This window comes from Idiotropiscis lumnitzeri, chromosome 14 (genome assembly GCF_059441095.1).
Source record: "Idiotropiscis lumnitzeri isolate Australia: NSW breed Sydney's pygmy pipehorse chromosome 14, RoL_Ilum_1.0, whole genome shotgun sequence".
Lineage (NCBI taxonomy): Eukaryota > Metazoa > Chordata > Actinopteri > Syngnathiformes > Syngnathidae > Idiotropiscis > Idiotropiscis lumnitzeri.
The window spans coordinates 15701010-15728332 of NC_142404.1; the positions used below are offsets into that span (position 1 = coordinate 15701010).

The 27323-nt window shown below is 42.4% G+C and overlaps 3 protein-coding genes across 5 annotated transcripts in view; all 3 read left to right on the forward strand.

Moving 5' to 3' along the window:
• myo10l3 (myosin X, like 3) overlaps positions 1 to 16889 on the forward strand; it is a 47474-nt gene extending 30585 nt beyond the window's left edge. Inside the window, exons 22-41 of one of the 2 annotated variants that reach the window (XM_088315048.1) lie at positions 2664 to 2770; positions 5733 to 6110; positions 6217 to 6250; positions 6762 to 7520; positions 9181 to 9304; positions 9562 to 9805; positions 9867 to 9962; positions 10741 to 10834; positions 11057 to 11112; positions 11296 to 11438; positions 11519 to 11713; positions 11911 to 12068; positions 12339 to 12462; positions 13130 to 13427; positions 14134 to 14341; positions 14499 to 14635; positions 14854 to 14977; positions 15232 to 15687; positions 16214 to 16405; positions 16514 to 16889. In XM_088315048.1, the coding sequence (XP_088171174.1) occupies positions 2664 to 2770; positions 5733 to 6110; positions 6217 to 6250; positions 6762 to 7520; positions 9181 to 9304; positions 9562 to 9805; positions 9867 to 9962; positions 10741 to 10834; positions 11057 to 11112; positions 11296 to 11438; positions 11519 to 11713; positions 11911 to 12068; positions 12339 to 12462; positions 13130 to 13427; positions 14134 to 14341; positions 14499 to 14635; positions 14854 to 14977; positions 15232 to 15687; positions 16214 to 16405; positions 16514 to 16618 (4032 nt within the window). In that variant the 3' untranslated portion in view covers positions 16619 to 16889. The remainder of the gene's footprint in view (positions 1 to 2663; positions 2771 to 5732; positions 6111 to 6216; positions 6251 to 6761; positions 7521 to 9180; positions 9305 to 9561; positions 9806 to 9866; positions 9963 to 10740; positions 10835 to 11056; positions 11113 to 11295; positions 11439 to 11518; positions 11714 to 11910; positions 12069 to 12338; positions 12463 to 13129; positions 13428 to 14133; positions 14342 to 14498; positions 14636 to 14853; positions 14978 to 15231; positions 15688 to 16213; positions 16406 to 16513) is intronic. The other variant, XM_088315047.1, reaches the window with a different exon arrangement.
• A 1699-nt stretch (positions 16890 to 18588) lies between these two features.
• On the forward strand, positions 18589 to 22028 carry LOC148323692 (pituitary tumor-transforming gene 1 protein-interacting protein-like). The gene is made up of 7 exons (XM_088315231.1): positions 18589 to 18782; positions 19752 to 19807; positions 19894 to 20002; positions 20674 to 20785; positions 21077 to 21142; positions 21231 to 21277; positions 21546 to 22028. Exons 1-7 carry the CDS (start codon positions 18695 to 18697, stop codon positions 21590 to 21592), a joined length of 525 nt encoding a protein of 174 aa, XP_088171357.1. The 5' UTR covers positions 18589 to 18694; the 3' UTR covers positions 21593 to 22028.
• Positions 22029 to 22703: 675 nt separating this feature from the next.
• On the forward strand, positions 22704 to 24966 carry LOC148323693 (small ubiquitin-related modifier 3-like). Of its 2 annotated transcripts, XM_088315233.1 has the most exons (4): positions 22719 to 22889; positions 23370 to 23498; positions 23577 to 23648; positions 24359 to 24966. In XM_088315233.1, the coding sequence occupies exons 1-4, from the start codon at positions 22869 to 22871 to the stop codon at positions 24422 to 24424; spliced, it is 288 nt and encodes a 95-aa protein (XP_088171359.1). In that variant the 5' UTR covers positions 22719 to 22868; the 3' UTR covers positions 24425 to 24966. The 2 variants fall into 2 exon arrangements, with proteins under 2 accessions (XP_088171358.1, XP_088171359.1); XM_088315232.1 differs by having other exon boundaries at positions 22704 to 22889; positions 23370 to 23648.
• Positions 24967 to 27323: the final 2357 nt, after the last annotated feature.

The following is a 27323-nucleotide window of genomic DNA, read 5'->3' on the forward strand; positions in this document are numbered from 1 at the left end:
AATGTTATCATAAAATCTCCAGACTTCTCCGCTAGAAACCAAAAAAAGCCCACTCGAACATTTGCACTTTATTTGAAGTTAATCCGAGGCGCTTGAAATGGTGTTTGAATGTGATTGGTGACTTTTTAAATCCTTTTTCAAAAAGTTACTAATCCACTTTTTTTTTTTAAACAATTGGATTTTTTTACAAGTGAATTTTGTAAGTCACATTAATGGTGGAAGCACTTTCAAATGATTTATCGTAATCTGATTTTATTTTTATATCAAAACCTGATACTTTAACAGGGGTGTGTAGACTTTTTATATCCACTACATTAATAAGGATTCGTCATTCATTTTGTGTGGCCCCTGCTTTCTTAACACATCATTTTAGACTTTTCACTTGGGCCGGGTTTAAAAAAAAATAAATCGATATCTCGATTTTAATCGATTTTTCTTTTAACATCGAATCAAATGGATTTTTTAAATATGAATAAATACCCTGCCCTACTTTTTATTGTTGTGTCATTTTCAACTAAAAGATAAGCACTGTAAAAATTCACTTTAACCCAACGTTGAACTTGTAGTATGATAAATATCGTAATCTCCGCATGTTAAACCCCTCAAGCATTTAATTTCCTATTTTTTGGTTGTCTCTTGTTGTTACGCGCCATCTGGCTGACACATTACAGTTACTACACACTCCCGCTACATATGGCAGGTTTGAAGTCTTCCACACTCTGCTTCTTAATGAATATACATGCCTGTAAAAAGGAAGCACATGGTATACATCTCTGGAGTCGTCAAGTTTCACCGGAATCTCATTTTTCAGTGTCACGCATCCAACGGTTTGAACTTTAGCTTGATGGCTGCTCCACTTGAGAGTGCGGTTGTGTGCCCTTCAGTGCACGTGGTCATGTTTTGAGGTGGGGTGGGGGGGTTATGTTGTGTCGGCTGTGGGAAGACGGCCACGAGAGAAAGAGGGGGCCGCGTTTCCTTTGGAGGTGGAACAATCCATGTGTAATTATATGCTTGCTGATTGTGTTGCGGAGGAAGTGTGAGAGCTGAATTGGGGGCTCGGCGTGGTGTGGGTTAGGTGTGTGTGGCGTCTTGAACGGAGTTGTCGGGGGTGCGGGGGGTTAGGATGTGGACGGAGTGGGAGCTTCTTCCTCCTCCTCCTCCAGCGCGGGACTGCAGCTGTGGGATTCTTTGATTGGTGCCACATCTGGGAGACAAATACATGGGACAAGTTGAAACTCAGTCCTGTGACATCCTGAATAACGTGCGCTAAATTGCGTTTTGGCCCAAACAGATTGCCGATGCTATTGGCAACAGGTATCAAAGTAGTGGAGAACGTATTATTCAAAAGAGGGTTTGGCAGTTGCAGTTTGGTAGATTGTGAGCAGTTCGTCCCAAAAATGGCTTCAGGCTGTTTGCTGCCACTCCCAGTTGACGTTTTGTGTCAAACTAAAAATAAAACAACAAAATTGATTAAAGTCATTAAAGACAAGCACATACTTTGCCTTAAAACATGCTAGCCTAATGCTAACACATAAATGGAACAGGCTAGCAAATAGAATATCCCGCAGGCACCACTTTGGTAATCCTACCTTGTTCTAAAAATAGCTCAGATATTTATAGAAATAAAATGTTGCATATTGATGTTATTCTCACTAATTGTGAGAAAGAAAAGAAAACTTAAACTTAAAACTGTTGCTGACCTCAGATCTAAGGTGGCAAGCAGTTCATTGTATATTCTGGGCTTCCCTCCCACACACTCATTTTTAAAAAATATTTTTAAAATATTCATCAAGATGTTTTTTTTTTTTTTAATTTTTATGAATTATCAACTTATTTTTTTAAGAATTTTTGGGGTTCAAATTTTTACTCCCCTCCCCCTAATGCATTTGCGGCCGGCCCGGTCCCCGTCCCGTGTGGAAAAACAGGGTCAACTGTACACATTTATGTACATGTGTATTTTTCATATATTAGGAAGTATATATGCCTGTGACTATTGTCATGTTTGTGTGCATAATTTTGGAGTGGCTCATAATAAATACACTTAAATATACCTCATTCTTGTTTTTGGAGAATATGTAGGCCTACTAGCAACTATTGTTGAAAGTTGATCATGATGGTAGTACATGAAGAACCAAGTATTTTTTTTCATGTGTCAACATTTAGAGAACTACTGCACAATTAGTTAGTGTTGCATTGCCCTGTCTCATGTTCTTCCCCCAACTTTGAAGTTGGGGGGTGAGGAAGTCCCCGTGAGCATGCGAAGGGTTAACCAAACTCTTATTGCTTCCTCCCTGAGAGCATGCAGGGGTGTGGCTTGCCTTTTTCTGGACACCCGCCACCATTCCTCCCCCCCCCTTTCTTCCCTCCCTCCTTCCATCTCTCCCTGCCTCCATCCCTCCCTTCCCCTTCCCTCACTGCCTGCGCTCGCCAGTCGCAGGGAAATGCTCAGGAAGTGCACACAATGAGGCTGTGCAGCAGCGAGAGCGGCATCAGACGCAGCAGCTCCGCAGTGCCACTGTTGCCCCGAGCTGTGGAGGGAGGAGGGCGGCCAGGAGCCTTCTGAAACCACCCCCACCCCCCACCCCGCCTCCCGCCACCTCCTGCTGCCTTTCAAACAGTGGGGGGAAAGAAAAAAAAAATCCACAGTTTGCTCGTTCCTGCAGGTGTTCCTGAAGGAGGCCCTGGAGCAAAGGCTGGAGAAGGAGAGGGAGGAGGTGCGGCACAAGGCTGGTATGGTGATCCGCGCCCACATCCTCAGTTATGTGGCAAGGTGAGTGGCAGTGACAGTTGTCAGGGTTTGTTTTGTGAAGTGTGTGTAGAAGGGAAGGTGGTGGTGAGGGGGGGTGAGGGGGGGGGGGATTACATGCATGCCTTCGGGCACGTTTGTGCATGTGCTGGTTACTAGGATGATGCAAAAAAAAAAAAAAGTTTGGAGCCGGAGTTTTGATTTAATCATGGTTGCACTTGTCTACCCGTGCTTAACTCATTCAATACCATTGACGGCTAAATACGTCAAAGATCCATTTTTTTTTTTTTTTACTGGGCTGGTAGTGAATGAGTTAATAAATTGCAATCATGTGGATGCGAGCGCCTCTCTGTGACTAAGGCAGCAGATTCAGCATTTAAATCTGCACATGCACGCATGCTGCAGTTGTCTTACTTGTATGCAAATCTGGTCTATTATAGTGTGCAGAAATTTTAATCGCGGACGTCAAAAGTGGGGGACGAAAAAAAAGACTTTATTTGTATGACAGACTTACAAGTGAATGAAAAGAGAATATTGGTACCTGGACCATAAGTAAATGCTCGGACGGTTTGCCGTCCCCTCGGGCACGTCCTCCATTACCACTCTGCTACGTTATAATCTCCCTTTATTCGCAGGAGTTGAATTTAATTAAAAAATGCCTACCTTTGAAAAGATAATAGTGCTCACTTCTGATTGACATGTTCAGTCAGCTTTAATCATATTTAATTGAAAAAAAAAAAAAAAAAAACATTCACCTGGCACGGTTGCTCACTGGCGCTCGCCAAAAGAGTTTAACGCCATTCGAGCTGCAACGGTGATACAATGTTGACAGAAACTCTAACGACTTTGGACTTGCAGTAACTGTCACATTGCAACTTGATGTATTCGTGGTTTGACGTTCACAAATTTGCCTCATAGCCTTGTCTAATAGAAAAAAAGTCCTCTACCGCCATCATGTGGCTTATATAGGCAATTAAAACACGATCTGAGTTGGTGTCAAATTCTGAGAATATTAGCTAGACTTTTTATGAAATTATTTTATATATGTCACTCGCCATTTGTTTGTTATTGTTAAATTGAAAATTCTGCAGTGGTCTCTTGTTTTTTGTTTTTTTTTCCCCCCCCCCAAAGCTCGATATCGTATGGCGAGCACAAATTTAATGTTAAGAAGATATTTGTCAGAAAAAAAGAAATCTTGCAATATCTATTAAAAGTGCCGAAAATGTGCAATTTCAGCAGCGATTTCTTTGCCAGGTCAAAAAAGAACAAATCCATTTCTCAAGAACCGCGACGTCGACACTTTATTTGCGTCAGTGGGCCCTTATAAAGTGATGCGGCCTTGACTTTGACAGCTGCGCTCTCAAAGTTTAAACTCCGCGCTTTTCTTTATGTGACGTCAGCACGGATGTGAGGAAAAGTGTGATGATCACCATTAATCAGTGAAAGTTTGAAAACCGTCTGCCTGCTTAAAATATATGCGGAGTTCAAAACCAGCCAATACGTTAGTTTAACCCTCTTTACGCTTGACACCGCTGAACACATTCTGCCAATTTGACACAAATGACAACATAAGGTGCATTACAACAACGTTTTTTTTTGTTTTTTTTGTCATGTTCTCTTCCGAGCTGACTAAAAAGACAGAGCGGTTCTGAAATGTTTGCCCAAGCCACAAGTGCAGCCTTTGTGTTATTATATGTAACAGTATCTCCGACTGGAGATGAGTCACAGGCCAATGGCGTGATTACGGCGGGGACGGGGGCCAAGCTCGGGGGGTGAAAGGGTCAGCGCATTGTGTGTGGGCCTTGACATGTTTATGGCGTGTGCGCGTGCGCGGTGCGCGTGCATGCGTGCGACTCGGCTTAGTCACCGGGTTAAACGCCGCGGCCCACACCAGCGCATGCTCATCAGACTGTAAACACACAGCGCCGCGAGTCCTGTTTATTTAAACCCGGGATGCCAGTGGGCGCGAGGCCTGCCATGTCACAAGTGTGCTTGTGGTGACACGCCATGTTGACGGCTGTTTCGCCCTCATCAGGAAAAGACAATGGATTGATAGACGGATGCATAGCGCTAGAAAGAGAGACAGGGTGAAGAGTGAGAGGCAGAGCAGGTGAGAGATTCACAGATAGAGCAATAGATAGAGTATTGATAGAGCGACAGAGAAACAGATAGTTGATAGCATGACAGAGAGAGACAGTACAGCATTTTCCGGGCTATAAGGCACACCCATATATAAGCCGCAGCAAATCTTTAAAAAAAATAAATAAATAAAAATAATTTAAAAAAAAAAGATATAAGCGGCAGTTTTCTTTGTTGAAAAAAATTTTGTTCTGTGAATGCACATAAAGGTATGTAAAAAGATTCTTATAAAAGTACCCTTCAACACGGCAACTACTTTCATTAAAACAGAACAGACCGAAGAGAGAGAACAAAAATCGAGATTTATTTATTTATTCCTATAGAGCGCCCCTAGTGGTGAAAGAAAAATCCACAGAAAAGCCGCACCGTTGTATTAGCCGCATGGTTCAAAATCGAGGAAAAATTTAGCGGCTTATAGTCCGGAAAATACGGTAGATGATTCGAGTGAGGGCAAAAGATGGATAGAGAAAATCATAGTTATATAGAGAGCGATAAAAATCAAAAGAGATTAAAAAAAAAGAGCAATGAATCGAATGTTACATGGGATAGTTAACGCAGCCGAGTTAAAAAAAAAAAAAGAATCTTTGACGTCTATAGCCGTCAATGGCAGTAAATGACTTAAATAAAGCTTGAGCGATTGATCAAGTAATAAAGAAAGAGATAGATAGATGATTGATAGCGACAGAATAAAAAACGCTCGAGCAATAGACAGATAGACGCCGAGCAGTTGGCGGACAGATAAATGGACGGCTCCAATAGATAGAAAGCCAAGACTGATAGCTCGATGGATCGACTGCCAAAAGTATCAAAGTCAACGGCATCATAAAATCTGTTTCCTTGCATCCAGGAAGCAGTACAAGAGGGCCCTGGCCAGCGCCGTCACCATTCAAAAGAACTACCGCGCTCACTTCTGGAGGCGTAGTTTCCTGCGCTTGCGCTCGGCCTCGGTCGTCCTGCAGAAGCACCATCGCGGCCAGCTGGCCCGATCCCTCTGTCGGCAGCTCAGGGAGGAGGAGGAGAAACGCAAGCGCCGAGAGGAAGAGGAGAGGAGGCGTTTAGAGGAGGAAGAGAGGAAGATGGAGGAGGAGAGAAGAAAGGAGGAGGAGGAAGAGGAGAGACGGAGGCTGCTGGACGCGGAACTGAAGAGGAAAGCCGAGGAGGAGCTGAGGCTCATGAAGGAGAAAGAGGAGGAGCAGAGAAAGGCTGCAAACGGGGACGTTCAAAGGTCATTTTAAATTCGAGATCCGGCTGAATGGATGTGTGGGCAGCCCATAGCAATTTTGAAAAATTCCTAACACACTTGTTTTACATTTCTTTCATGATGTCCTCAGGAACTCACTGCTGCTGAATGGAGCTTGCCAGAAGGTGAGAACATGAAAACATTCATTCAATGCTGTCTTGTGTTTTTTTTTTTTTTTTTTTAAATGAAGTGCAAGTGGCGCAGTCGCCCAACAGATGGCGCTGTGCTGAAAGAAAGTTTGAAAAGTTGCGACTGGGTTGATATTGCGTTTTCCAATCTGGCTCACATGATTTATTAATTTGACGCCAAATAAATTTTACCTAGCAGCAAGAAGCCGTGCCAGCTTGTTACGTGAGCAATTCTGCTGATTTATGTGCCTGCTTCTGCGAGCCAGCATAAAAAAAAAAATTGTTGCATAGTTTTATAATGAATCACATCGACCAGTGATTCCCAACCACAGGAAATTATCCAATTTCTCTTTATTAATTTAAGAAAAAAATATTTGTGACAAATCATGTATTTGAATTTCATCTCTCCTTGCCAGCGACTTATAGTGACAGACAGAACAATGATATTTTTGTTTGGTGGTGTGCCATGAGTCAATGTCGCTGTCATCACTCTATATCTTATCTCCAGAAGGCGCTGACTCAGACCGAGTCCTACAACCACACCACCGATGAGGAGAGCCGTCAGATGGAAGAGATCCTGCGGCTGGAGAGAGAAATCGAACGCCTGCAGAGGCAGCAGGAGGATGGCGTGTCTCTTCTGGGCGAGATTTCCCGCGAGGACCTCCGCCAGATGCGAGAGGCTGAAATCTATCGACTGGAGAAGGAGGCCTCCCGCGTGGCGACGGAATTCTTGGAGCTTTTGGACTTTGGCGCATTGGAGCCATCGTTGTCCAGCGAAGAGAACCTCCACGACCTGACGGAATCCACCGCTCCTCTGGCGGAGGAGGAGGTGGACGAGGGTTTCCACGCGGAGGACGAGTGCGTTCCGCTCCCTGACTTGCCCACACCAGCTCCAGTTCCCCTGGACAAGGACGTATTGCAAAGTCTGCCCCCTCCTCCGTTGGCTTTTTCAGAGGGACTCTTGGTCAGCCCTCCTTTGACTTCCTCTTCCAACGGACTCAATCAAATCCCAGACTGCCAAATTCCCTGCCCTGCTCCTCCTGTTATCACCAACGACAAGGATTCGCACTTGGAGCCCTTGAACCACAAAGCGTCCTGCTCCAACCTGCCCGACGCAGAGTCGGACTACGACCAGGAAGAGTTTGAGGAGGCTCGGGGTAGCTCGGGTGCGAGCATCAACGACGGCCACATCACGGATGAGGAGGTGCTACGCAAATCATCCTGCACCCACAACAGCCTGGACTCCTACAAAGGCAGCTCAGACTCGGTGAGAACAAAGCAGTGAATTGTCTCGAATATGCTGCGGTTACATATTTTCATATTTGCTGTTGGTGCTGTGGGGAGTTGAAAAAAAAAAATCTGTCTCTCTGTGATGCCCGTAACAAATAGCCCGTGGAACCAGACTGCATACCGGTAGTGATGGGTAAATGAAGCTTCGAATCTGCTTCATGAACCAGTTGAAGTATTTTTGGGCTTCAGTTGATGGCACTCTCTGTTCTACATTGGGCTGAAAACACACTGACTTGCCATTTTTTAAATCCTTTATTTAAACCAACAGTGCCATCTACAGGAAAATTTGAAGCTTCATTTTCCCTTCACTACAAACCAGTGTTTGGGGATCCCTTTCCATAGATGGGTTGACAAATAGCATTTATTCTCCCTGTGTTATAACGCTTAAATCAAATTGTATTTGAACATAAACGATGCAACAAATTAATGTAGACAGACAATAATAAAGTACTCACGGCATATATTCTTTTTCCTCTGTGAAAAACAGCTAAAATGACGGCATCTTAGTGACTACACTGCCCCCCGGTGGCCAAAGTACATACACTGCAGAAAGCACTTAATGGCTTTTCCATTCATTTCACTAAGTAAAAAGGATTTAAGATACGAGTGTTTTGAGTTGCGCCACCGTAGTTCGTCGTTACACAACAAATTCAAAGGATCCAAAATAATCAATTCTGACGTCTGACATTGACGACTTAGCTCGTAGAATTGATGGTTGATGTGTTGTGTCTTCAAAGCAATTGAGACCAAATGGAACGCGCTAGAGTTTTCACCCGCTAATATAACTCAAGTCAATTTTATGGATCACGCGCCAATTCACGAGAGAATTTATCTCAAGGCACTTCACACAATGTAAAAGGCAAGAACAGCACGCCTCATACATTAGATCAAAGCGATATGAGCAAACAGTTGGCAAGCAAAACCAGAACAGAACCCAGGCTCTGTGGGGCCACCGTCTGTCTGTCGATCCGGTTGAGATGAAGAGACGGGGTAGGAGGGTGGAGGTAGATAAAAAAAAAAAAAAAAGGATAGAGGAGGTGAACAGCAAAAACAATGGGCACAACAACAGCCATATCAACAACAACAATGACGATGAGAAAATTGAGTGTGCTGCTACTAAATTAATCAATTCGTAGTTTTTTTGGGCGGAGCTACCTTCTGTTATTCACAGTTTTTGTATTCAAGTCAAAGCCGTGCGCAACATATAACATCCGAGTATTGCTTTGTCGCCCTCTTGTGGCATGCCAAGGAACTATGTTGAAGTTAATTAGGTAAGATAGAGCCCTGTCGAATGGAAAAGTCGTGCTTTGACAGCAAGTCTAAACCATTTTAGGGGTGGAGGATTGTGAATTCCTCGCAGATTTTATATATAGTCAGTAAATGTGCTTCGTCAAAATATTTACTGTGAAAGCGGTGTGAGTCAGTTCCTGATACACACGTTAAATTTCTTTCATGCTGTCAAATCAAAACGTGTCAAAGGGAGGAGAGCTTTTTGTGCTCTGCGAGAGTGGCAAAAACAAGTTATTTTGGGCACAGTACTCGCAGGTGCTCAGATCTATTCACAGTTTCTTCTTGTGCGCACGCCAACATGTCTAAAGGCGCACAAAGGATAAAGAATCTGTCGTCTGTTGTTTCAGTTCATCGACAGCGACGAGGACAACGACGGCTACGTGGACACGGACGAGGAGGTTTCCAACGGCAGGCTACATCTACTGAACGGCGCCGGGCCTCCTTACTTCCACGGCTACCTCTACATGAAGAGTTAGTAGCGTCACACATCAGAAGAACGGGCATTTCGAAAGGCTCGATAGCCTTTGTGTAAAAGATGTACAACCCAGTGTGTTTAAAGTACAACCTAAAAAAACTGCAAGATGAGCTAACAGTTAGCCTAGCATTTTTTTTTTTAATTTCTTCTTTTTTTTTTTTTAAATTTCCGTCAGTCTGGATGCCCTGTGGTACGATGCTGCCTCTCATCGTTCAGTATTGGTATTACAACAGATAAATTCTTCCATTTCCAGGTGGCCTCATGATCCCATGGCGTCGCCGTTGGTGCGTGTTAAAAGACGAGACCTTCATGTGGTTCCGGGCCAAGCAGGACTCTGTCAAGTCGGGCTGGCTTTACAAGAAAGGCGGCGGAATGTCCACGTTGTCGCGCCGAAACTGGAAGATGCGCTGGTTCGTCTTGCGCGAGTCCAAGCTCATGTACTTTGAAAATGACAGCGAGGAGAAGCTCAAAGGGACCATTGACGTGCGCACGGCCAAGTAAGTCTTGCGTAATGCTATTTTTAGCGTGCAGAACTTGATGCTTTCGGTTCCCCTTCAGGGAGATAGTGGACAATCATGAAAAGGAAAATGCACTCAACATTGTCACTGAGGAACGGACTTATCACATCTATGCAGAATCTCCAGAAGATGCCAGGTATTGCCCATTACATGACAAGTGCTGCATTTACATTGGGGGTCCAATTACGATTTAATGCTTCTATAGTGAACGGCCGTTTATCACGGGGGATAATCTCCAGACTCAACCATGATGGGTGAAAATCTTGGATATTGACAGACCTTATAAATTTGTTTGTTGTATAACCCCTCCCGCACGTGGGGACACATTCTAAAAGGTTGAATAAAAATAACAATCCCATTTTGATGAAGTAAGGACTAGAAAGTACCGATATTGTCCCGACCGATTTAACGGCTGACCGATACAATCCAAATGTATCAAATGGTCGATATTTACTCTTATAAATTGGAAAAAAAAAGGCAGATTATTAGTTGTTTTTTTTAAACACATTACACAACACATTACAACACCAGACAACGATAATGACTTTCGAAAATCGGCCGATTTTCTCTCTGTTGTATGGTTTAACAAATACTACATATAACAAAGTACTGCGAAATAGTCAAGTTTGCCTGTCATTAATTATGTTGTTTTTGTAAGTGTTAAGGGACCAAATAATATATACATTCATAAAATTATATGAAAATATAATATTTAATAAAATATAATTTGTACTTCATTACTTCCGACAACTGCACTGTAAATGCAATCTCTGTCTTTTCCTTCTGATTCAAGTAATGTATGGTGATAAGCCTCCCCCTAGCGGTTGCCAAAGGAACGTCATGCTCTTATCATTTTCCAATTTACTATCCCCATTTCCAATTGACTTTCCTGACTTCCTTGTGGTCCTATCCAGTGGTTGGTTCAGCGTGCTGAGTCGGGTCCACAGCGCCAGTCCGGAGCAACTCATGGAGATGCGCCACGAACAGGCCAACCCAAAGAATGCTGTGGTTAGTGCTTTTCTAACCCGCCACCTTCACCACTCTCTCCGCAGACTCGGACCCAAATTCTGAACATAAGATGTGGACATTTATAGCCATTTGCATTGACTTTAACCTTTTATTAGACAAGGCACTTTGTGTTTTATCTTAAATATATTCAGAAAGTTAACATTACTTTGCTGATATGCATTTTATTGACGAAGCAGAGTTCTATTTGTTCTGTCTGTCCAGGGCACACTGGATGTGGGCTTGATTGATTCAGTTTGTGCGTCAGACAACCCTGACAGGTAAGCATGGTGCAGAAATTGTGAAACGGTAACTAGAACTAAGCTCAAGTATAAAACATTTATCGGCGTAATGCCATCATTTAGACTTGATTAACACAAATTATATTTTACGGTGAGCCAACCCCCATTTTTTTTTTTTTTTTTTTGCATGATGGTGTATTTCTTCTTTTTTTTTTTTCCCAGACCAAACTCCTTTGTGATCATCACTGCCAACCGGGTGATCCACTGCAACACGGACACACCTGAAGAGATGCACCACTGGATTGGGCTGCTGCAGAAATCCAAGGGCGACTCCAGAGGGGATGGACAGGACTTTCTCGTCAGAGGTAAGACGACGGTACTGTATATATCAACAACAATAACAGGATTTATACCGTAAATAATCAAATGTTTTTTTTTCCCATAGGCTGGTTGCATAAAGAGATGAAGTCGGGGGTGAAAAGCACGTCTCTAAAGCTGAAGAAGCGTTGGTTTGTCCTCACCACCAACTCCCTGGACTACTACAAATCATCCGAGCGGAGTGCCTCAAAACTGGGAACACTGGTCCTCAATAGTCTTTGTTCTGTGGTCCAGCCGGATGAGAAGGTCTTCAAGAACACTGGTTAGTCAATTTAAAAAAAAAAAAAAGCAGTGGATATGAAAGAAAAAAAACTCCACCTTAACAAAAAAACAAACTGCTCTTCAAGATGAAATGCAAATTGATTGCCCCAAAAAAAGTGAAATACAACTGAACTGTTTTTCGGTCCGAATTCTTTCAAGTAGCAAATCAGTTGCGAAATGCCTCTGCTCCCGTCGCAGGTTACTGGAACGTCATCATCCACGGACGCAAACATTCTTACCGCCTATACACCAAAATGCTGAACGAAGCCATGCGGTGGACAAACGGCATCCAGGGAGCCATTGACAGCAAAGTTCCCATCGAAACGCCGACGCAGCAGCTCATTCGAGACATCAAGGTAGACTTTTTTTGTGCCTTGGTCAAATACTCGAATACATTGGAGGTGCACAACCTTAACGTGCTTGAAACGACTCTTTTCAGTCTTGCAAGTCTGTGGCAGGGACACAGTGTGTAGTGAAGTGAGGTACTCACGATGCGTGTTGTGAGAACACTTTTGTTTGCCTCTGTCCCTTCGACTGGATGCGCTGCGGTGGCGTGTGTGCGTACGGTTCGGAGTTTGACGCCATGCTGCGAGCGAACACCGAGCCGCTCTTTTCCCGTTTGTTAGGAGAGCAGCTTGAATGTGGAGGCGGTGGAGCAGACGTACTGGAGGAACCCCATCCTGAGATACACGCAGCATCCTTTGCACTCGCCACTCCTGCCTTTGCCTTACGGAGATGTCAGCATCCACTGTGAGTTGCTGACAATTTGAGAAGGAAATTTTGCAGCAATTATTTCAGATTTTTTTTAAAGCTCTCTGCGGATTTGCGCAGATCTAAAATCAAGACTTTTTAGGGCTGAACGATTTTTTTAAAAAAGTATTCTTGTTAGGATTTTTCCCCCTCAACATTGGGATTGCGATTTAATATGCAATTATTTTTTCAAGGTGCTGTTTTAATTTTTTTTAATAAACATAAGAAATAAATTAATCTGCATTACAATAAACAATATTATTATTATATTGTTGTTATTATTGTTATTATTGTTATTATCATTATTATTATTATTATTACTATATTTTTGTTGTACAGAAATGTGCTCACTAATATAAAGGCACATGAACAATGAAATAATTGCAGCCTTTGCAATTTGTATTTTTTTATTTCCAATGTTGATTAGAATTTGAACTACTTATTTAGGAAATCCCCAAAAAGGCTTTTTGACTTTCCACGAGCAAATAACATCTTCCCAACCTATTTTCCAAATGACTTAGAACACTTCACCAACAGATTCCCTCTCAAATTATTTACTCTTAAAATTGGTGAATAATGTATCAAAATAAATTAAATGATATACGTGTAGATTAGTGAAGGTTCTCCTACCCGATCTCTAATTCCAATCTCCTTCCGTCGCTTCCAGTGCAAAAGGAGAAGGGTTACACCAGCCTGCAAGATGAAGCCGTGAAGATCTTCAACTCCCTGCAGGAGATGGAGGCGGTTTCAGACCCCGTTCCCATCATCCAAGGCATCCTGCAGACGTGCCAGGACTTGAGGCCGCTCAGAGACGAGGTCTACTGTCAGCTGATCAAACAGACCAATCACGTCCCGCACCCCAACAGCCCCTCCAACCGGGCCCACTGGCATCTCCTCACCTGCATGAGCTGCACCTTCCTGCCCAGCCGCGGCATCCTGCGCTACCTCAAGTTTCACCTCAAACGGTGCGGCACACACTCGTCTACATCTTCACGAAATAAAGTCCAGCATAAGCAGAGGTGGCAAGTAAATATGTGCAAATATTTCAATTTTCATGACTGGATTGAAGGAGGTGTCCAAATGTGAGTCTTGATTTTTCTGGTGACGAGCTGCCGCACGTATCGCACTTGCCAGAAATCACCTCTGCTTGCTCGCTTGCTTGAGTTTCGGGCAACTTTTAAGCAGCGTGAAGAAATATGAAGCAACGCCCAAAATGTCTTTCATCCCTAGCGTCATTTGAGGATAAAATTTTTTTTATTGTCAATGCATTTAACATGTAGACGTATGTAAAAAAAAAAAAAAAAAAAAAATACTTAAAATAGATCATGTAAACCTAAAAAGAATATTTTCGTTGGTTATAAAAAAGTCAACTCGCCTGTTTAAATGCCAGTTTTGTTTTAGGTGATTATAAATAACTTTTTCCACTTTTATTTATTTGGGGAGTGGGGAAGTAAAAATAATCTGAGATAATTTGGCTGCACACCATTTTATAACTGGCTATTTTCTGAGGTTTTAATATATTCAAATTCATCTTAAATTGGAAGCAGTACACACTTGCCACTATTTCAAGTACTTCTGATTAACCCCAAATAAAGTCCAGATCTCCTCAGATGCTTTTTAAAAAAAAATATTTAACGCGAGTATCTTCCTTCTGTGTGTGTGTGATTACAGAATAAAGGAGCTGTTCCCAGGGACTGAGATCGAAATGTTTGCTCACTTCATCAGCGAGTCTCTAAAGAAGACCAAAACCAGAGAGTTTGTTCCCTCCCAAGAGGAAATCGTCGCACTGCTCACTCGACAGGAAATGACCACCACGGTCTACTGTCACGGGGGAGGCTCCTGCAAGATCTCCATTAACTCGCACACCACTGCCGGAGAGGTTTGGATACATTTTCATTTTAAGACCGGCAAGACTTCCGTTGCTTAACTCATTCAATCCCATTGACGGCTATTTACGTCAAAAAGTCCATTCATTTTTTTTTACCTATGCTGGCAGTGAATGAAATAGGACTTTTTGTGGCTCGTTTTTGCGTAAGGTGGTGGAGAAGTTGATCAGAGGTCTGGCCATGGAGGACAGCAGGAACATGTTTGCTCTCTTTGAGCAAAACAACGCTATTGACCGAGCTGTAGAGAGCAGAGTGCTGGTGGCGGACGTGTTGGCTAAATTTGAAAGGTGAGATGTCCGGATCGCAGTTTATCTGGGATCGATTACTGTACGATACAGTACGCGTTGTTGCAATGTGGGAGGGTTAACGTCAGCCATTGTACCCAGAGGAGGTCCTCCAGAGACTTGAACAGGAACGTGAACCTCAGGACTACCATGCTAAACATGATTAAGGAAGCGAAACGGGACCTTCCATGATGATGACATTTTTTTAACATTCTCACTAGACTGGCTGGCAGTGAAGAAGCTGAGAACGAAGGCCATTGGAAGCTCTACTTCAAACTTTACTGCTTCCTGGATGTGGAGAGCATGCCAAAGGAGGGGGTGGAGTTTGCCTTCATGTTTGAGCAGGTCAGTTCCACACGTGTCAAATTCATTTTTGTCAGTTCAGAAAACCATCGTCTGTTAACACAGTTGCTCACTAAATCTCCAAATGGAAGTTCAAACTCATGCAAAGTAAAAGCCATATAACAAGAAGACAGCGACTGTGGTCTGACGAGTCCACATTTCACTTTGTTCTTGGAAATCATGCATGTCGGCTTGTCTGGGATTTGGATAATTATCCGTGACTTGCGGATGCGCCAACTCCTTCCCTGTCCCTTCAGGCCCACGAGAGCTTGACCAGAGGACACTTCCCAGCCCGTGAGGAGACCTTGCAGCACCTAGCTGCCCTGCGCTTGCAGTTCCTCCACGGCGACAAAACCCGGGCGGCGTGGAACCTGGAGAGCGTCTACCCCGTGGGACGCTTGCGCGCTCGCATCTTGCAGTACACCAAAGTGAGCGCGACTTCGGGGGCCGGTCAGACTCTGGAGCGGCGCAGGACCAGCTTCTTGGACGGTACCTTGCGCCGAGGCTTGAAGACGGGCTCCCTGAAGAAGCAACGCATGGAGGAGGAGCAGATGCTGGAGATGTGGATCAAGGAGGAGATGTCGGCCACCCGGGCGAGCATCGTGGAGAAGTGGTGCCGTCTGCAAGGTCTGCTCCAGCACCAAGCCATGCTCAAGTACATGACCATCATCAAGGAGTGGACCGGATACGGATCCACGCTGTTTGATGTGGAGGTAATTATACCGTTTGATGCAAGAGGCATCTCGACTTTAAAAAAAATTCATGGTTTCAAGTGTGGCTCAGCTATTATGGATTTTGTGGCAGATGCCATTTTCCATATTTAGCTCAATAAATAAAAAATATTAATAAAATAACTTTTTGGTCCCTTCACGTTTACAACAGTAAAGATGTGAATATTAGGCATAACATTTGACAGTTTTACAAAATGCCACTTCAATCGGCCCATTTATTTTTGTCTTGAGTTATTTTCAGACAAACCACCTTACTTATTTCTCATGAACGCCCGCTAGCTTAATGACGATATAAAATGTCAGAGCCAGGCTAATGAAAGTAGCAGAAACACACTTAGAGAGGAAATATCCACAAGCACTATATTACGGCAGCTTACTGAGTGACTCACAGTAGTTGTGAAACTCTTCTTTGCTAAAATGCGCACACCAGAAGGAGCTCCAATGAATTAATCATGATGCACAAACTGTTCAATTCTTTATATGACATCACATATTTGTGTGTGTACAGTGCAAAGAGGGAGGCTTCCCGCACGATCTTTGGTTGAGCGTGAGTGCTGAAAACGTGTCGGTGTACAAGCGAGGAGAGCCCAAGCCCCTGGAGACCTTCCCTTACGAGCACATCATATTCTTCGGCGCTCCGCAACCCTGCACGTACAAGATCACCGTGGATGAGAGGGAAATGTTCTTTGAGACGCCGCAGGTACCGTACTCACTTGTAAAGATTACAAGTACGCTTTCGGTGACTCGATGAGATGCAATACAAGAACTGGATACGAAAATGTGTCAATTTCATATGATTCATTTCCAGGTGGGGGAGATCACAAAGATTATGAAAGCATACATCAACATGATCGTGAAGAAACGATGCAGTGTTAAGTCAGTGTCCAGCTACGGCAGCAACTGGATCAGATGATTGACGGCTCACGCGGAACGTACAGAACTCTGCTGCAACATGTTGGAGCAACCACAAGAGGAACAAATCAGTGCAAAAACAGAGATGGTGACAAGGTCTCGACAAAAAGAAATGCACCATTTGAAGCTTTGAATGTCACTTGGAATATGTACACTGGTCCATTTTCCCATTATTTAAATTTTAGTTTAACTTTTAATGGTAAGGTCAAGTTGACTTAGCTATTTTTCCCTAAACCACGGTTTATAATATACTGTATTTTCTCAAATAGTGACCATAGGGGGGGAAAAAATAAAGCCCACCCGATAGGGATTTTTTTTAAACTGATGCCGATATTTGGCAGAATAAAATTCCAATAATTAATTAATCAGATTATTAATTTCACAATATAATAGATAAAATAGCACCTTTGGGTCCCTCAACTCTTATAGCAATAAAGATATGAATTACAGGAAGAACATTTGACTATGTCCTTAAGTATTTCATTTTACAACACAGAGAAAAATCGGCCGATTTTTTGGAGGGGTGGGGCTTAGGGGTGGTCATGAGCTGTGATTGTCGGGGTGTTAAACTTCAGGGAGTTACCTTGCCATGCTACAAATGGCCAAAAAAACACAAGTAATAAATGCCTCCCGGCAAAAAATATTAAAATTGCCTATAAATGCCACTAGATGGCGCCAAAGCAATTCTTTTATATTTACTCGCCTCAACGCGTTCCCCAATTTGCAGTTGCGTGAATAGACGCCTTGCAGCCACTAATTGAGAAAATACCATCTGCATTTTTTTTTCTTTATTCAAGTGGACATTTCCCCCCTTTAATGAATGTTCTCCCTGAATGGAGATTCCCTCAGGTGCATGTGCGTATGTAAATGGGACATCTTGCCTTACTGAGAGTTATTTTGGACTTATCACTTAAATTGTGATCGCGCTGCCGTGGCCTTTAACTTTGTCCCCGAGTATGAAAGAAACAAGTGCGGCAAAGCGATGATTCAGATAACCACTGCCACTTTTGCAGAATTAGCCTAGAACGGTAGCGTCAGTGTGTATGTGCGTGTATACTAAAACGTTTTTACTGTGTGTTTTTTAGGCCACGTCGCGGGTGGGGTATTTATTTATTTGCAATAAGGATGGACTTGAGAATAATCTTAGTTGCAGTTTTGCCAGTATGATCGAAATGCATCCGGCACACACGGCATTCACAGGAAATGCGTACATATGCTGTTAATGTGCTCAATTGTGTGCCTTGTAGTTAAGCTGTTTGCGGATATTAAAACTTGCTGATGTTGTGTTGCCCTCCATATCAGTCAGCTCATAGCTTACCTGCCATTCCTAATAATAATAATAAAAATGATAATAATCCAAACATATAGAATGATCTTAGTATACACCATATCCTTCTTCATCCTCCTTTGTCATAGTAGCGTAGATCTGGTCAGCTGCCGGCGGCCTCACCAGACTCTTGATTGACTTTGCCATTGATGATGACTGTATCTTCACCTTTCTGATTGTTTTCCACTAAAAACAAACTAAAAAAAAGAAAATCAGCGGAAAAAAATGTTTTGTATCAAAAAATTGTAAAGATGCTTTAATAAATTATTGGATTTTAAAAAGTTTTAATGCGTGTTTTATTGTGGTCTCCATTTTATTTTCTCAGTCTGGACATGTCGTGCTGTACATGAATTACACCAAAATGTCAGTCATGCATGTTTCAAAATGGATTATGTCTCTTGTTCTTTACTGGAATATATTTGTTGTTTGGGCTTTTTATTTTCAAAATGTAGTTAAAAAACAAACAAACTCTACACTAAATATTTCCCCGACTGAAACACTATGCACTGGTGGTCCAAAAAGGAACAGTGTGAAATCGGCTGTAACCGTGCTGGGCTAACGCTAGCTAACGCTAAATGATGACGTACACCCGACGACGTTTCGAAGCTTCGCTGCTCTTTGATGACGCAAACGCGCATTGGTGACGTCAATTCACCCACGCCCTCTCTTGAAACAACTGCGACAGTTGGCAACAGTTCGCTGCTTTATTTTCCGGAGCATTTCGCTCCTCACTCGTTTCTCGTTTTCACGATGTGGGCCTGCTACGGCGTTCTTATTTTCTTTTTGTCCAGCCTCGTCGCTACCCAGGACCAAATATCGACGACTTCTCCTCCTGCCAGTAAGTTTTGGACACACTTTCAACTCTTGTTGTTGCCATTTTTCTGGGTCACATGACATCAGTCCCATGTGTGCGTGTGTGAGTGTTTTTCTGTTGATCTGCTAAAAATTCGCAGTCACGAGAACAAAGATTTTGTTTTAATCCAAGTGACTATATCTGAAATATATATAATGGTAAAACTCTGCTGCTTGCTCTATTGAAAGCGATGGATAGAAACCCATCTTAGGTTGAAAGCACTTTTAAAATGCGGTTTGAGCTTCATACCTAACATAGTTTACTGTACATGATAGTAAACAGCCCTAACAAGCCTATATTTGTGTTTCACAAGTTTTCAACCCGACCCCATTAATCCCCCCATGACTCCTTAAATCATGTGACTTAAATTCTTAAAAAAAAAAAAACACACACACAGGGCGAAAAACTCCTACTTTCCCTCCTTGAACCAATTTTAAGTCATTTTTGTATTTTTTAAATAAATTTAAATTGAAATGTTCTTTGGAAAATGTATGTTTGAAAAAGAAATGACAGTACTGGCTAAAAAAAACAAGGGGATCAACATTGACTTTTGATTATTGTGGCATTCTCAAGCGAAACCAAAGAAATCAGTGGCAGTGAGCATATCAAAGCAGTCCCCAGATACAAAGTAGAAAAAGCTCAAGGTAAAGGGAATTAGGAACTGTTTGAAATAGCTGTCACAAACCTTCTGACTTATGCTACAAAGCAAATTAAAAGTTTGGAAAATCCTACTAGAACATCAGAAACATATTTGGCGTACTGAAGCTGTTGTCTAAGGTGAAATGACTCATTAACAGTTAAAAATAAGCACTCAGTATTAGCTTCAAACTTCCAGGCATCTCATAGAAATCAAAAGAAAAAAGTCATGATAAGCCAACTAGATCATCTGAAATGTATTTGGGGGATTAATCAGACATACTGTCAATGCTTGAGTGTGGTTTGTGTCGGTTGCAGTGCCATGTGCCTCCAAGTCCAACAGCAGCTGTGCAGAATGTCTGCAGGAAGCCTCTGTAAGTGTGAACCCATGTGCTGCACTTCGTATTTGTGTAATTGCAAACGTTTTGAGTATGCGTGTCGTGCATTTATGTTGCTGCAGTGTTTGTGGTGCGCACCTAGCAAGCAGTGCCTGGACTACCCAGTGAAGAACATCCTGCCTCCGAGAAGCGTGTGTCCCCTGAGTGACGCGAGATGGGGCGTTTGCTGGGGTAAGACAGGCAACTCGCTACAGTTATGTGTGTCGACATGTTTTAAGAAATATTTGGTAAACTGTTAACTGGCGTCATGCATGGTAACAAGTTTTACTAAATTTTATTTGTATTATTGCCATTATTTAATTACATTTTAATTACCATACATCGTATTTGTTTTTACATTTTCATTTTGTACCTTTTTTTATTGGATTTTGTAATTTTGTTCTTTTTATTTTTTAATGTAATACATTTATTACTATTTTCCACATCTTTTTTTTAATTATTTTTTCTTTACATTTTTAATGGCAAAGTCAAGACAACAATTTTCTATGCAATGTTTATGCACCCCTACTATTTTAAACACGACTCACCTGATTTCTGAGTTTGGTCACATGACGTTAACATGCTGAACCATGTGTGGTTGTCATTTTCTGGCAACGGCAGGTGGCCAAATGGCCGCCCCCTCAGATGGATAGAAATGGGTGCATTTTACTTTTGGACTAGTGAGACCATATTAAACATTGTAATATATATTTCGTTTTTTACTTGACTTCCCCTTTAAATGAGATTTGTTTGTAAATTCTATTAGATTTCATTTGATCAGAGTGAGTTTTAGCTTCCACATAATGACAACTTTCAACTGTGACGTGAAATCATTTTCCGTTTTTTTTTTTTTTACCACCTAGTCAACTTCCAAACGCTGATGATCACGCTGTGTGTGCTGTGTGGCCTTTTGGTGCTGACCTTCCTGGTGTGCTGCCTGTGCTGCTGCTGTCGCCGCCGGCATCAACGAGTCAGGTGAGTCATGTGACCGCGGGGGGGGGACACAATGGCTCATTATTCATGGGGGCTGATACAACCCGTCTCCAAAGGCTCCGCTGCAATCTACGTGCTGTTCTTCATACTAGCAAACTATGAAAGAGAATTACACTTGCTTGATTACTTTTAGCATACGTTGCAAAACACCATAGACATGCTTAGAAAACTAGCACCGATTTTCAACCCTTCATGCAAGTCGACACAACAATACTCAAAGTGGAGCTGAACGATTATAGCCGAACTCATAATCATGATTATCTCATCCTGCAGTAATGACGACGACGATTTAAGAGCAGAGCAACAAACCTGTGCGAGGAACGCACGTCAGAAAGAAAGGTAAATTAATTTCCATTTTACAAAGTACATGCACTTCCATGCGGCTAAGGCCTGTTTGTCACATTTGTGTTTGTTTGTTTCATCGCAGGAGGATGGAAATGCAGCTGAGGCATGACAAAATCCGACAGAAATATGGTCAGTCCTATTAATAAGTGATATATTATAAGTAGATTTGTTCTTTTTCTTTTTTAATCCACAACATAAAAGTTCTCACTCTAATAGAATTTTGGTGGTGCATCAGATTTGTTTTCACAAATTGATTTTTTGGGGGTTTTATCTCCTGGCCGAAAATAATGAGCAAAATTATTCAGCAGAGCCAAACTGAAAATAAATCGTCAATTTTTAAGTCCTGAAACTTATATTCATTCAGTTAATTTCTTCTCGTGGCGCTTTTCCTTTGCAGGTCTTTCGAAGGATAATCCCTACTCCCGCATGGATGAGAAAAAATAAGTGCCCTGGCATCTGCTTCAGTTGAATTACTCCACTGCCGAGTATGACGTGTCTTATTTGAAGTGAGGCATCTATTGAAGCGGAGGCCGCAACTTGAGAATGTACGCTTGGATTTAACGAGAAGATAAGTTGTATGCTTAACTGTGATCTTTTCTTTTTATTGTATTTGTGTTTGCCAAAAAAAGAAAAAAATCATTTTACGAAGTTGATATAGTCTTAATATTTTAATATGTTTCGGTCTTAAAATACACTCCAGCAAGAAAAGGCTACTTGCGTTTGAAATGACAGTATTTTCACGTTTGTATCTTCTGTCCAGTTGTTGTAACATGTAATAATACGTGTTGGAGAAATGTATGTTAGCGTTTGAAGAGCGTGAATTTGTTTACAACCCGTGTCGTTATTACTTGTGTGAAAATAAAGTCCAGGGTTTTTATCAGTTTTTGTTGCATTTTTGCACTGTTACGAATTTTCTAAATTCTACATTTCCTCAATTCGCCTCACATAATACAGATACAAAACTTTGCTGAAATGAAATCCTGTTCAAATGTTTTCTGTTCTACCATACCATTCATTTTTGACCGCCAGACCAAATGTTTCAACACCCACGCTTTTCCAGTCAACACTTTTACACCCCCACTTTTCTAGATGTAAAATTTCAACACCCACACTTTTCCTTATGAGAACTTTTTAAATGGCCACACTTTTCCTGACAAGAGGTTTAAAAACCCACACTTCCTGACAAAAAGTTTAAACTCACACTTATCCCAATTTTTTTTTTAAACACGCACATTGTTACATCCCAACACTTTTACAGTTGAAAGAATTCGACACCCACATTTTTCAAGATGGAAAAGTTGAAATGCCTACAATTGTCCCCCCGCAATTTCAACACCCACACTATTCCCAGATGAAAGGCTTCAACACCCTCATTTCCTACAAAAAGTTTCAACACCCACACTTACGATGAAAGCTTTCAACACCCACACTTATGCCGCTCAGTGGAGCAATTATTAATTCTATCCGCCTCTCTCGTGGACTCCCCTCCCCTCACGGCCACGCGCAAATCGCCGCGCGCGCTCCCGCAACCAGAGGCCCGCCCAGCGGAAACGATCACGTGACCCCCCGGGTGATCGAATTACAGTTTAAATTTCGGTGCGCGCCTGCCGCACACGAAAGCCGAAGACGCTCGACGGACTGCGGACGCCTCACCGCGGCTGAACTAACAGTCGGTCTCCTCCTTCGATTAACGCGCTCCTACCGCCTCGATTGGCCAAGAATGTCGGACGAAAAGCCAAAGGTGAGTACTCCCACCCTTGCCCCTTATGGAACCGGCGGATGCTAAGCTAGCAGTGAGCTAATCGGTTAGCTCAGGATGCTAATGCTAAGCTAGCGTCACTTTCACGGCTGGGTCTGGATGGCGCATTTGAGTGGGGAAGGGAGGGAGCGGGCGCTAAAACAAAGGTCGGCACATTAGGACAATTTCACGCATAAATGGGAAAACTTTGACACATTTTGGGAGGGATTTAAACCACGGCCAGGTGACACTATTTGGATGTTGCTTGTCCTATTCCCTTGGAGGCGCAGTTAGACCAAACCAACGCGGTAGCCCGCTCCTTTCATTTGCGCCATTGTGGCTTTCTGCGCCAGTTCCAACACGGGCTAGCTCGACGTGCTAACCGATGGGTAGCATGGCCGGCTGCAAAGACGCACACTCTCTCTTCCCTCGTTATCTTTTGGTTAAAATCTTTTAATTGACGAGTTTTTGCCGTGTGTGTAGGAAGGAGTGAAGACGGAGAACGACCACATTAACCTGAAAGTGGCCGGTCAAGATGGCTCGGTGGTCCAATTCAAAATCAAGAGGCACACTCCTCTCAGCAAACTCATGAAGGCATACTGTGAACGGCAGGTACGTGTGACTCTGGCTGCTGTGGTGGGTTTTTTTTTGTGTTGTCTGCATCCTTACCTGATTCCTGTCTCTCCCCAGGGACTGTCGATGCGTCAGATAAGGTTTAGGTTCGATGGGCAGCCAATAAATGAGACGGACACACCTTCACAGGTCGGTTCCTCCCACCCAGTATAAGTAACGCACTAATGCATCCTAACCTTTTTAAAGTGAGAGCTGATTCTTGTGTAACCATTTAATGCGAAGGGCTACCGGAAGAGAGAAATGATCAAAGATTTATCTCTGGAAATCTCTGCCGACGTTTACATTTTCAAGTGTTAATTTCTACACTTTCTCCATTCACTCATGAGTTTTTTTTTTTTCCGCACATGTGCAAGATCTTCTGTGACCCACGTTCATTGTAAATGCTTATTTCAGTTAGTTGCTAGCCCAAAGCAATATTTGTATTCGCCTTCATACAATGTAAGTGTGTGAACTAAATAAATAAATAGTGGGGATTGATGACAATGATTTATTTTTTTTTTTTTTAATGAAGATGATGGCAGAAAAAAATGTATTACCATCCTGCTGTTGTTGCTAAAAAACGCAAATGGAAATTGGCTACGTTGTGGTACTGGGTCTTCACAGTCAGCATAAACATGGCTCACTTTGCAGTGTATGTTTTGTTTTTTGTCATCATCGTATCGGGACTTGGTCATATTGTATTGAACAGCCAGCACAGAAGAAACTGTCACAATATGCATCGTCACACTTAACATGAATGAACAAAAGCACATTTGTGGACTAAATGCTTCGGTGCTGCAGTTTGATGAGTTTTACAGTGACTGACGTTGCTTTTCTTTTTTCTTTTTTGTTTTGTGCAGTTGGAAATGGAGGATGAAGACACCATCGACGTGTTCCAACAACAGACAGGAGGAGACTATTCTTAGGCGGAGAGACTCCTTTTTGTCCATGCCATTGTTTTTTCATGTTGTAATTGTTGATTGTTGGTTTGTTTTTTTTAGCAGTTTTTGTTTTCCCTCCCATTTTGCTGCAGGGCTTTTCTCCAGTTCAGTTTTTACAGTTCTGCAAATTGGGAAGATGTTAAGCGGATTATTACAAACGAAGACCATTTTTGCATCAAGCAGTAGGGATGCTTCCGTGTCTCAACATTTATAAGCACTACATGCCAATATCATTTTTTTAAGTCATATTTGTCCAGTTGAATTCAGGATATTCCAACCCATCCCAAGTATTTTGAGAAAGAAATCTCATCATTTCATCACAATCTTATTTGTTGTCTGTTTTGAGGTAGCTATATTTGCAGTGATTTGTACCCACGTTTGCCGAGAAAGATGCGTATGAATGGGGTAGCTCTCTGTATGTGACTTCTCGCTCTGAGCGGTTGGAGCTGAATGCTAAAAATAGTCAGTCACGTCATGTTACTGGACCAAAAAACTACAAACGCTAAATAAAGTGTTCTTTTTATAAAGTTTGGTTATGTGTCAAAAGCTAACTGATCGATGTCATTTACACTTTATTTACTCCAGTTTTTTTTTCCAGACCTAATTAATTAGTTTGTCATTTATTTATATATATATATTTTAACCACCAAGATTACTCGTGTCTAGTGTTAAATTAGATCAGCAGAAATTTTTAATACCTAATTGGCTGGGAGATACCATTAAGACTTCTCGGCTTTTTGAACAAAATCGTACATTGTGGCCTACAGAACTTGCCACCACTGTTGGAGACTACAGTGCAATACATATTACATCCACTAGAGGCCAGCATTGTTTAACTTGACAGTTTGAACAGCCGGTTTAATGTGTTTAGCATAATTGTCATTGTCAATTGTCATTCATTTCAAACTTATTGTCACCGGAAGCTGGCCACAGAACTTTGAGATCACAACAAAGACTGTAAGAATCACAGAATTATGGGTGCCATTCAGAAATATAGAAAAGTTAAAATCATGTTGACCTTGAAGGTTGCAATAATTTTTGGGTTCATCCTGAAATTGTAACCCATTGTGATTATGGTGCATTTATGGCCTATAAGGAAGAAACCGTTGTTCATCCCACAATGGAGAAGTTTGGCACATAAAAAAGAAATAGACTTACCCCTACCCCTTTAACACAAATGCCTCACATTTTCTCCGCTATGACCGTGTCATATCTCGAACAAAAAGACACTTGTGGCTGCTTCCACAGCTCGTTCACTGTACCTTATGTCATGCGACGTTGTGCTGACGGCACACAGTTTGTGCATTATCCAGTGTAACAGATGGCTCATTGAAAATAAAAAAAGGGGGGCATCCAGTTCGATATTTCACAATCATTAAAATACATTGAATTGCTAATGGAAGACAAAGTTAAAAATATTCATGAAACAAGCATCCCATACATTTAAATGGGATTTATTATGCGGCTGCCATAATGGACAAAACAGGAGTGATGGTGTAGGGTGGTGGTCGGCCCTTCACTGCAGGCCAAGCAAATCGAGTTAACATTCAGCACGTCGTGATCGCATGAGGTCAGTCGCATCCAGCGAACCTCACACGTGACGTGACGCAGTCCAGCTGCGTGAATGCAAGCGGTGTGTTGTGTTGTGTGTTGTTGTGTTGTTGTGTTGTGTGTGTGTGGAGTCTACCACTCGCTCCACTCGAGTCCACAGCTCCCAATGCTGATGTCACCTTCGCTGTGTCGTCTCCACCCTATCCGAGCTGCAGATGCATCAGCGATTGCGTTGATCGGGACTGCTGGGAGAGTAAGCGCATTTAAAACCTAAAACGCTACTTTGAAAACTTTACTGATCAGAAATTCTCCCTTTTTATGTGGATCAGTGGGAAGCACACTTGACTTTGAACATATGTGTTCTTGTATCAAGTACTGTTCTGGCACAATCTCCAAAATGGCGTTTTTTACTCCATTTTATAGACACTTAAAAATGGGCACACTGTTTGGAAGACAAACACACAATTTAAACCCCACTTTGAAACTGACTAATTTAAAACCTAAGGTCACACATTCTTGTATTATAATTTTTACTCAACTTTATAACCACTGTTGTGGGTGGCACCCCTGACTTATTTTTGTTTTACCTGCAATGATTCTAGATCTACAGCAGAGGTCACCATTTAGTGACCCACAAAGTGTCAAGACCGTGTCAACAAAGTTTGTTTTATGTGTCACAACACTCCATCTTTAAAAGCGAACCATTCTTTTGAGCCCCGCAAGAGATGATCTTGCATCAAGGGCAGGTCATGTGGTGCCCCACCAGATGGCGCTGTTTTTCCTTTTCTGTTTATTACTATAGTTAACCTATTAAAATGAAGGTAAAGACACCCCACTCTCATTTAGGGGCACTGGAGACGTTGCCCTCTGGGCGTGGCTACAGAAATGCTGACTTTTAATTGGCGCAAACGTAGTTGTCCACGAACTTTGCCGACTTTACCCGAAAAAAACCGCACCTCATAAAGTGACCACTTTGATGCTACGATGTGTTGACGGTAACGTAAGCTACGTGTGCACTTTTGTCTTTGAAAGATAAAATAAGCACTTTACAACGTAAAGAAAGAATATTTATGTCGTCTAAAAAAACGCCACTGGCACCCCCCCCCACACACACACGCATACACTCTCTAGGGAGGGGGCGGAGGGCGTTTGGGGACTCAAAGTACCACAATGCAATAGCAAAATGTCATCTCCTTGGCTACAGCTTTAGTGGAGCTACGCCCCGGAGGAAAAGAAGTCGAAGAAGGAGGCTCGGCCCGGTTGAAAGGAGTCATTGTGGTGCGGGATGAGCGTGTGTATGTGTAAGTTTGGACCCCCCCCCCCCTCTCTCTCT

Coding starts and splice junctions, on each gene's coding strand:
- LOC148323692 (XM_088315231.1), top strand. CDS start 18,695: ATGTGGGCCTGCTACGGCGTTCTTATTTTCTTTTTGTCCAGCCTCGTC. Junction 18,783..19,751: donor GACGACTTCTCCTCCTGCCA/GTAAGTTTTGGA, acceptor TGTCGGTTGCAG/TGCCATGTGCCTCCAAGTCC. Junction 21,278..21,545: donor CAAAATCCGACAGAAATATG/GTCAGTCCTATT, acceptor TTTCCTTTGCAG/GTCTTTCGAAGGATAATCCC.
- LOC148323693 (XM_088315232.1), top strand. CDS start 22,869: ATGTCGGACGAAAAGCCAAAG. Junction 22,890..23,369: donor TGTCGGACGAAAAGCCAAAG/GTGAGTACTCCC, acceptor CCGTGTGTGTAG/GAAGGAGTGAAGACGGAGAA. Junction 23,649..24,358: donor AGACGGACACACCTTCACAG/GTCGGTTCCTCC, acceptor TGTTTTGTGCAG/TTGGAAATGGAGGATGAAGA.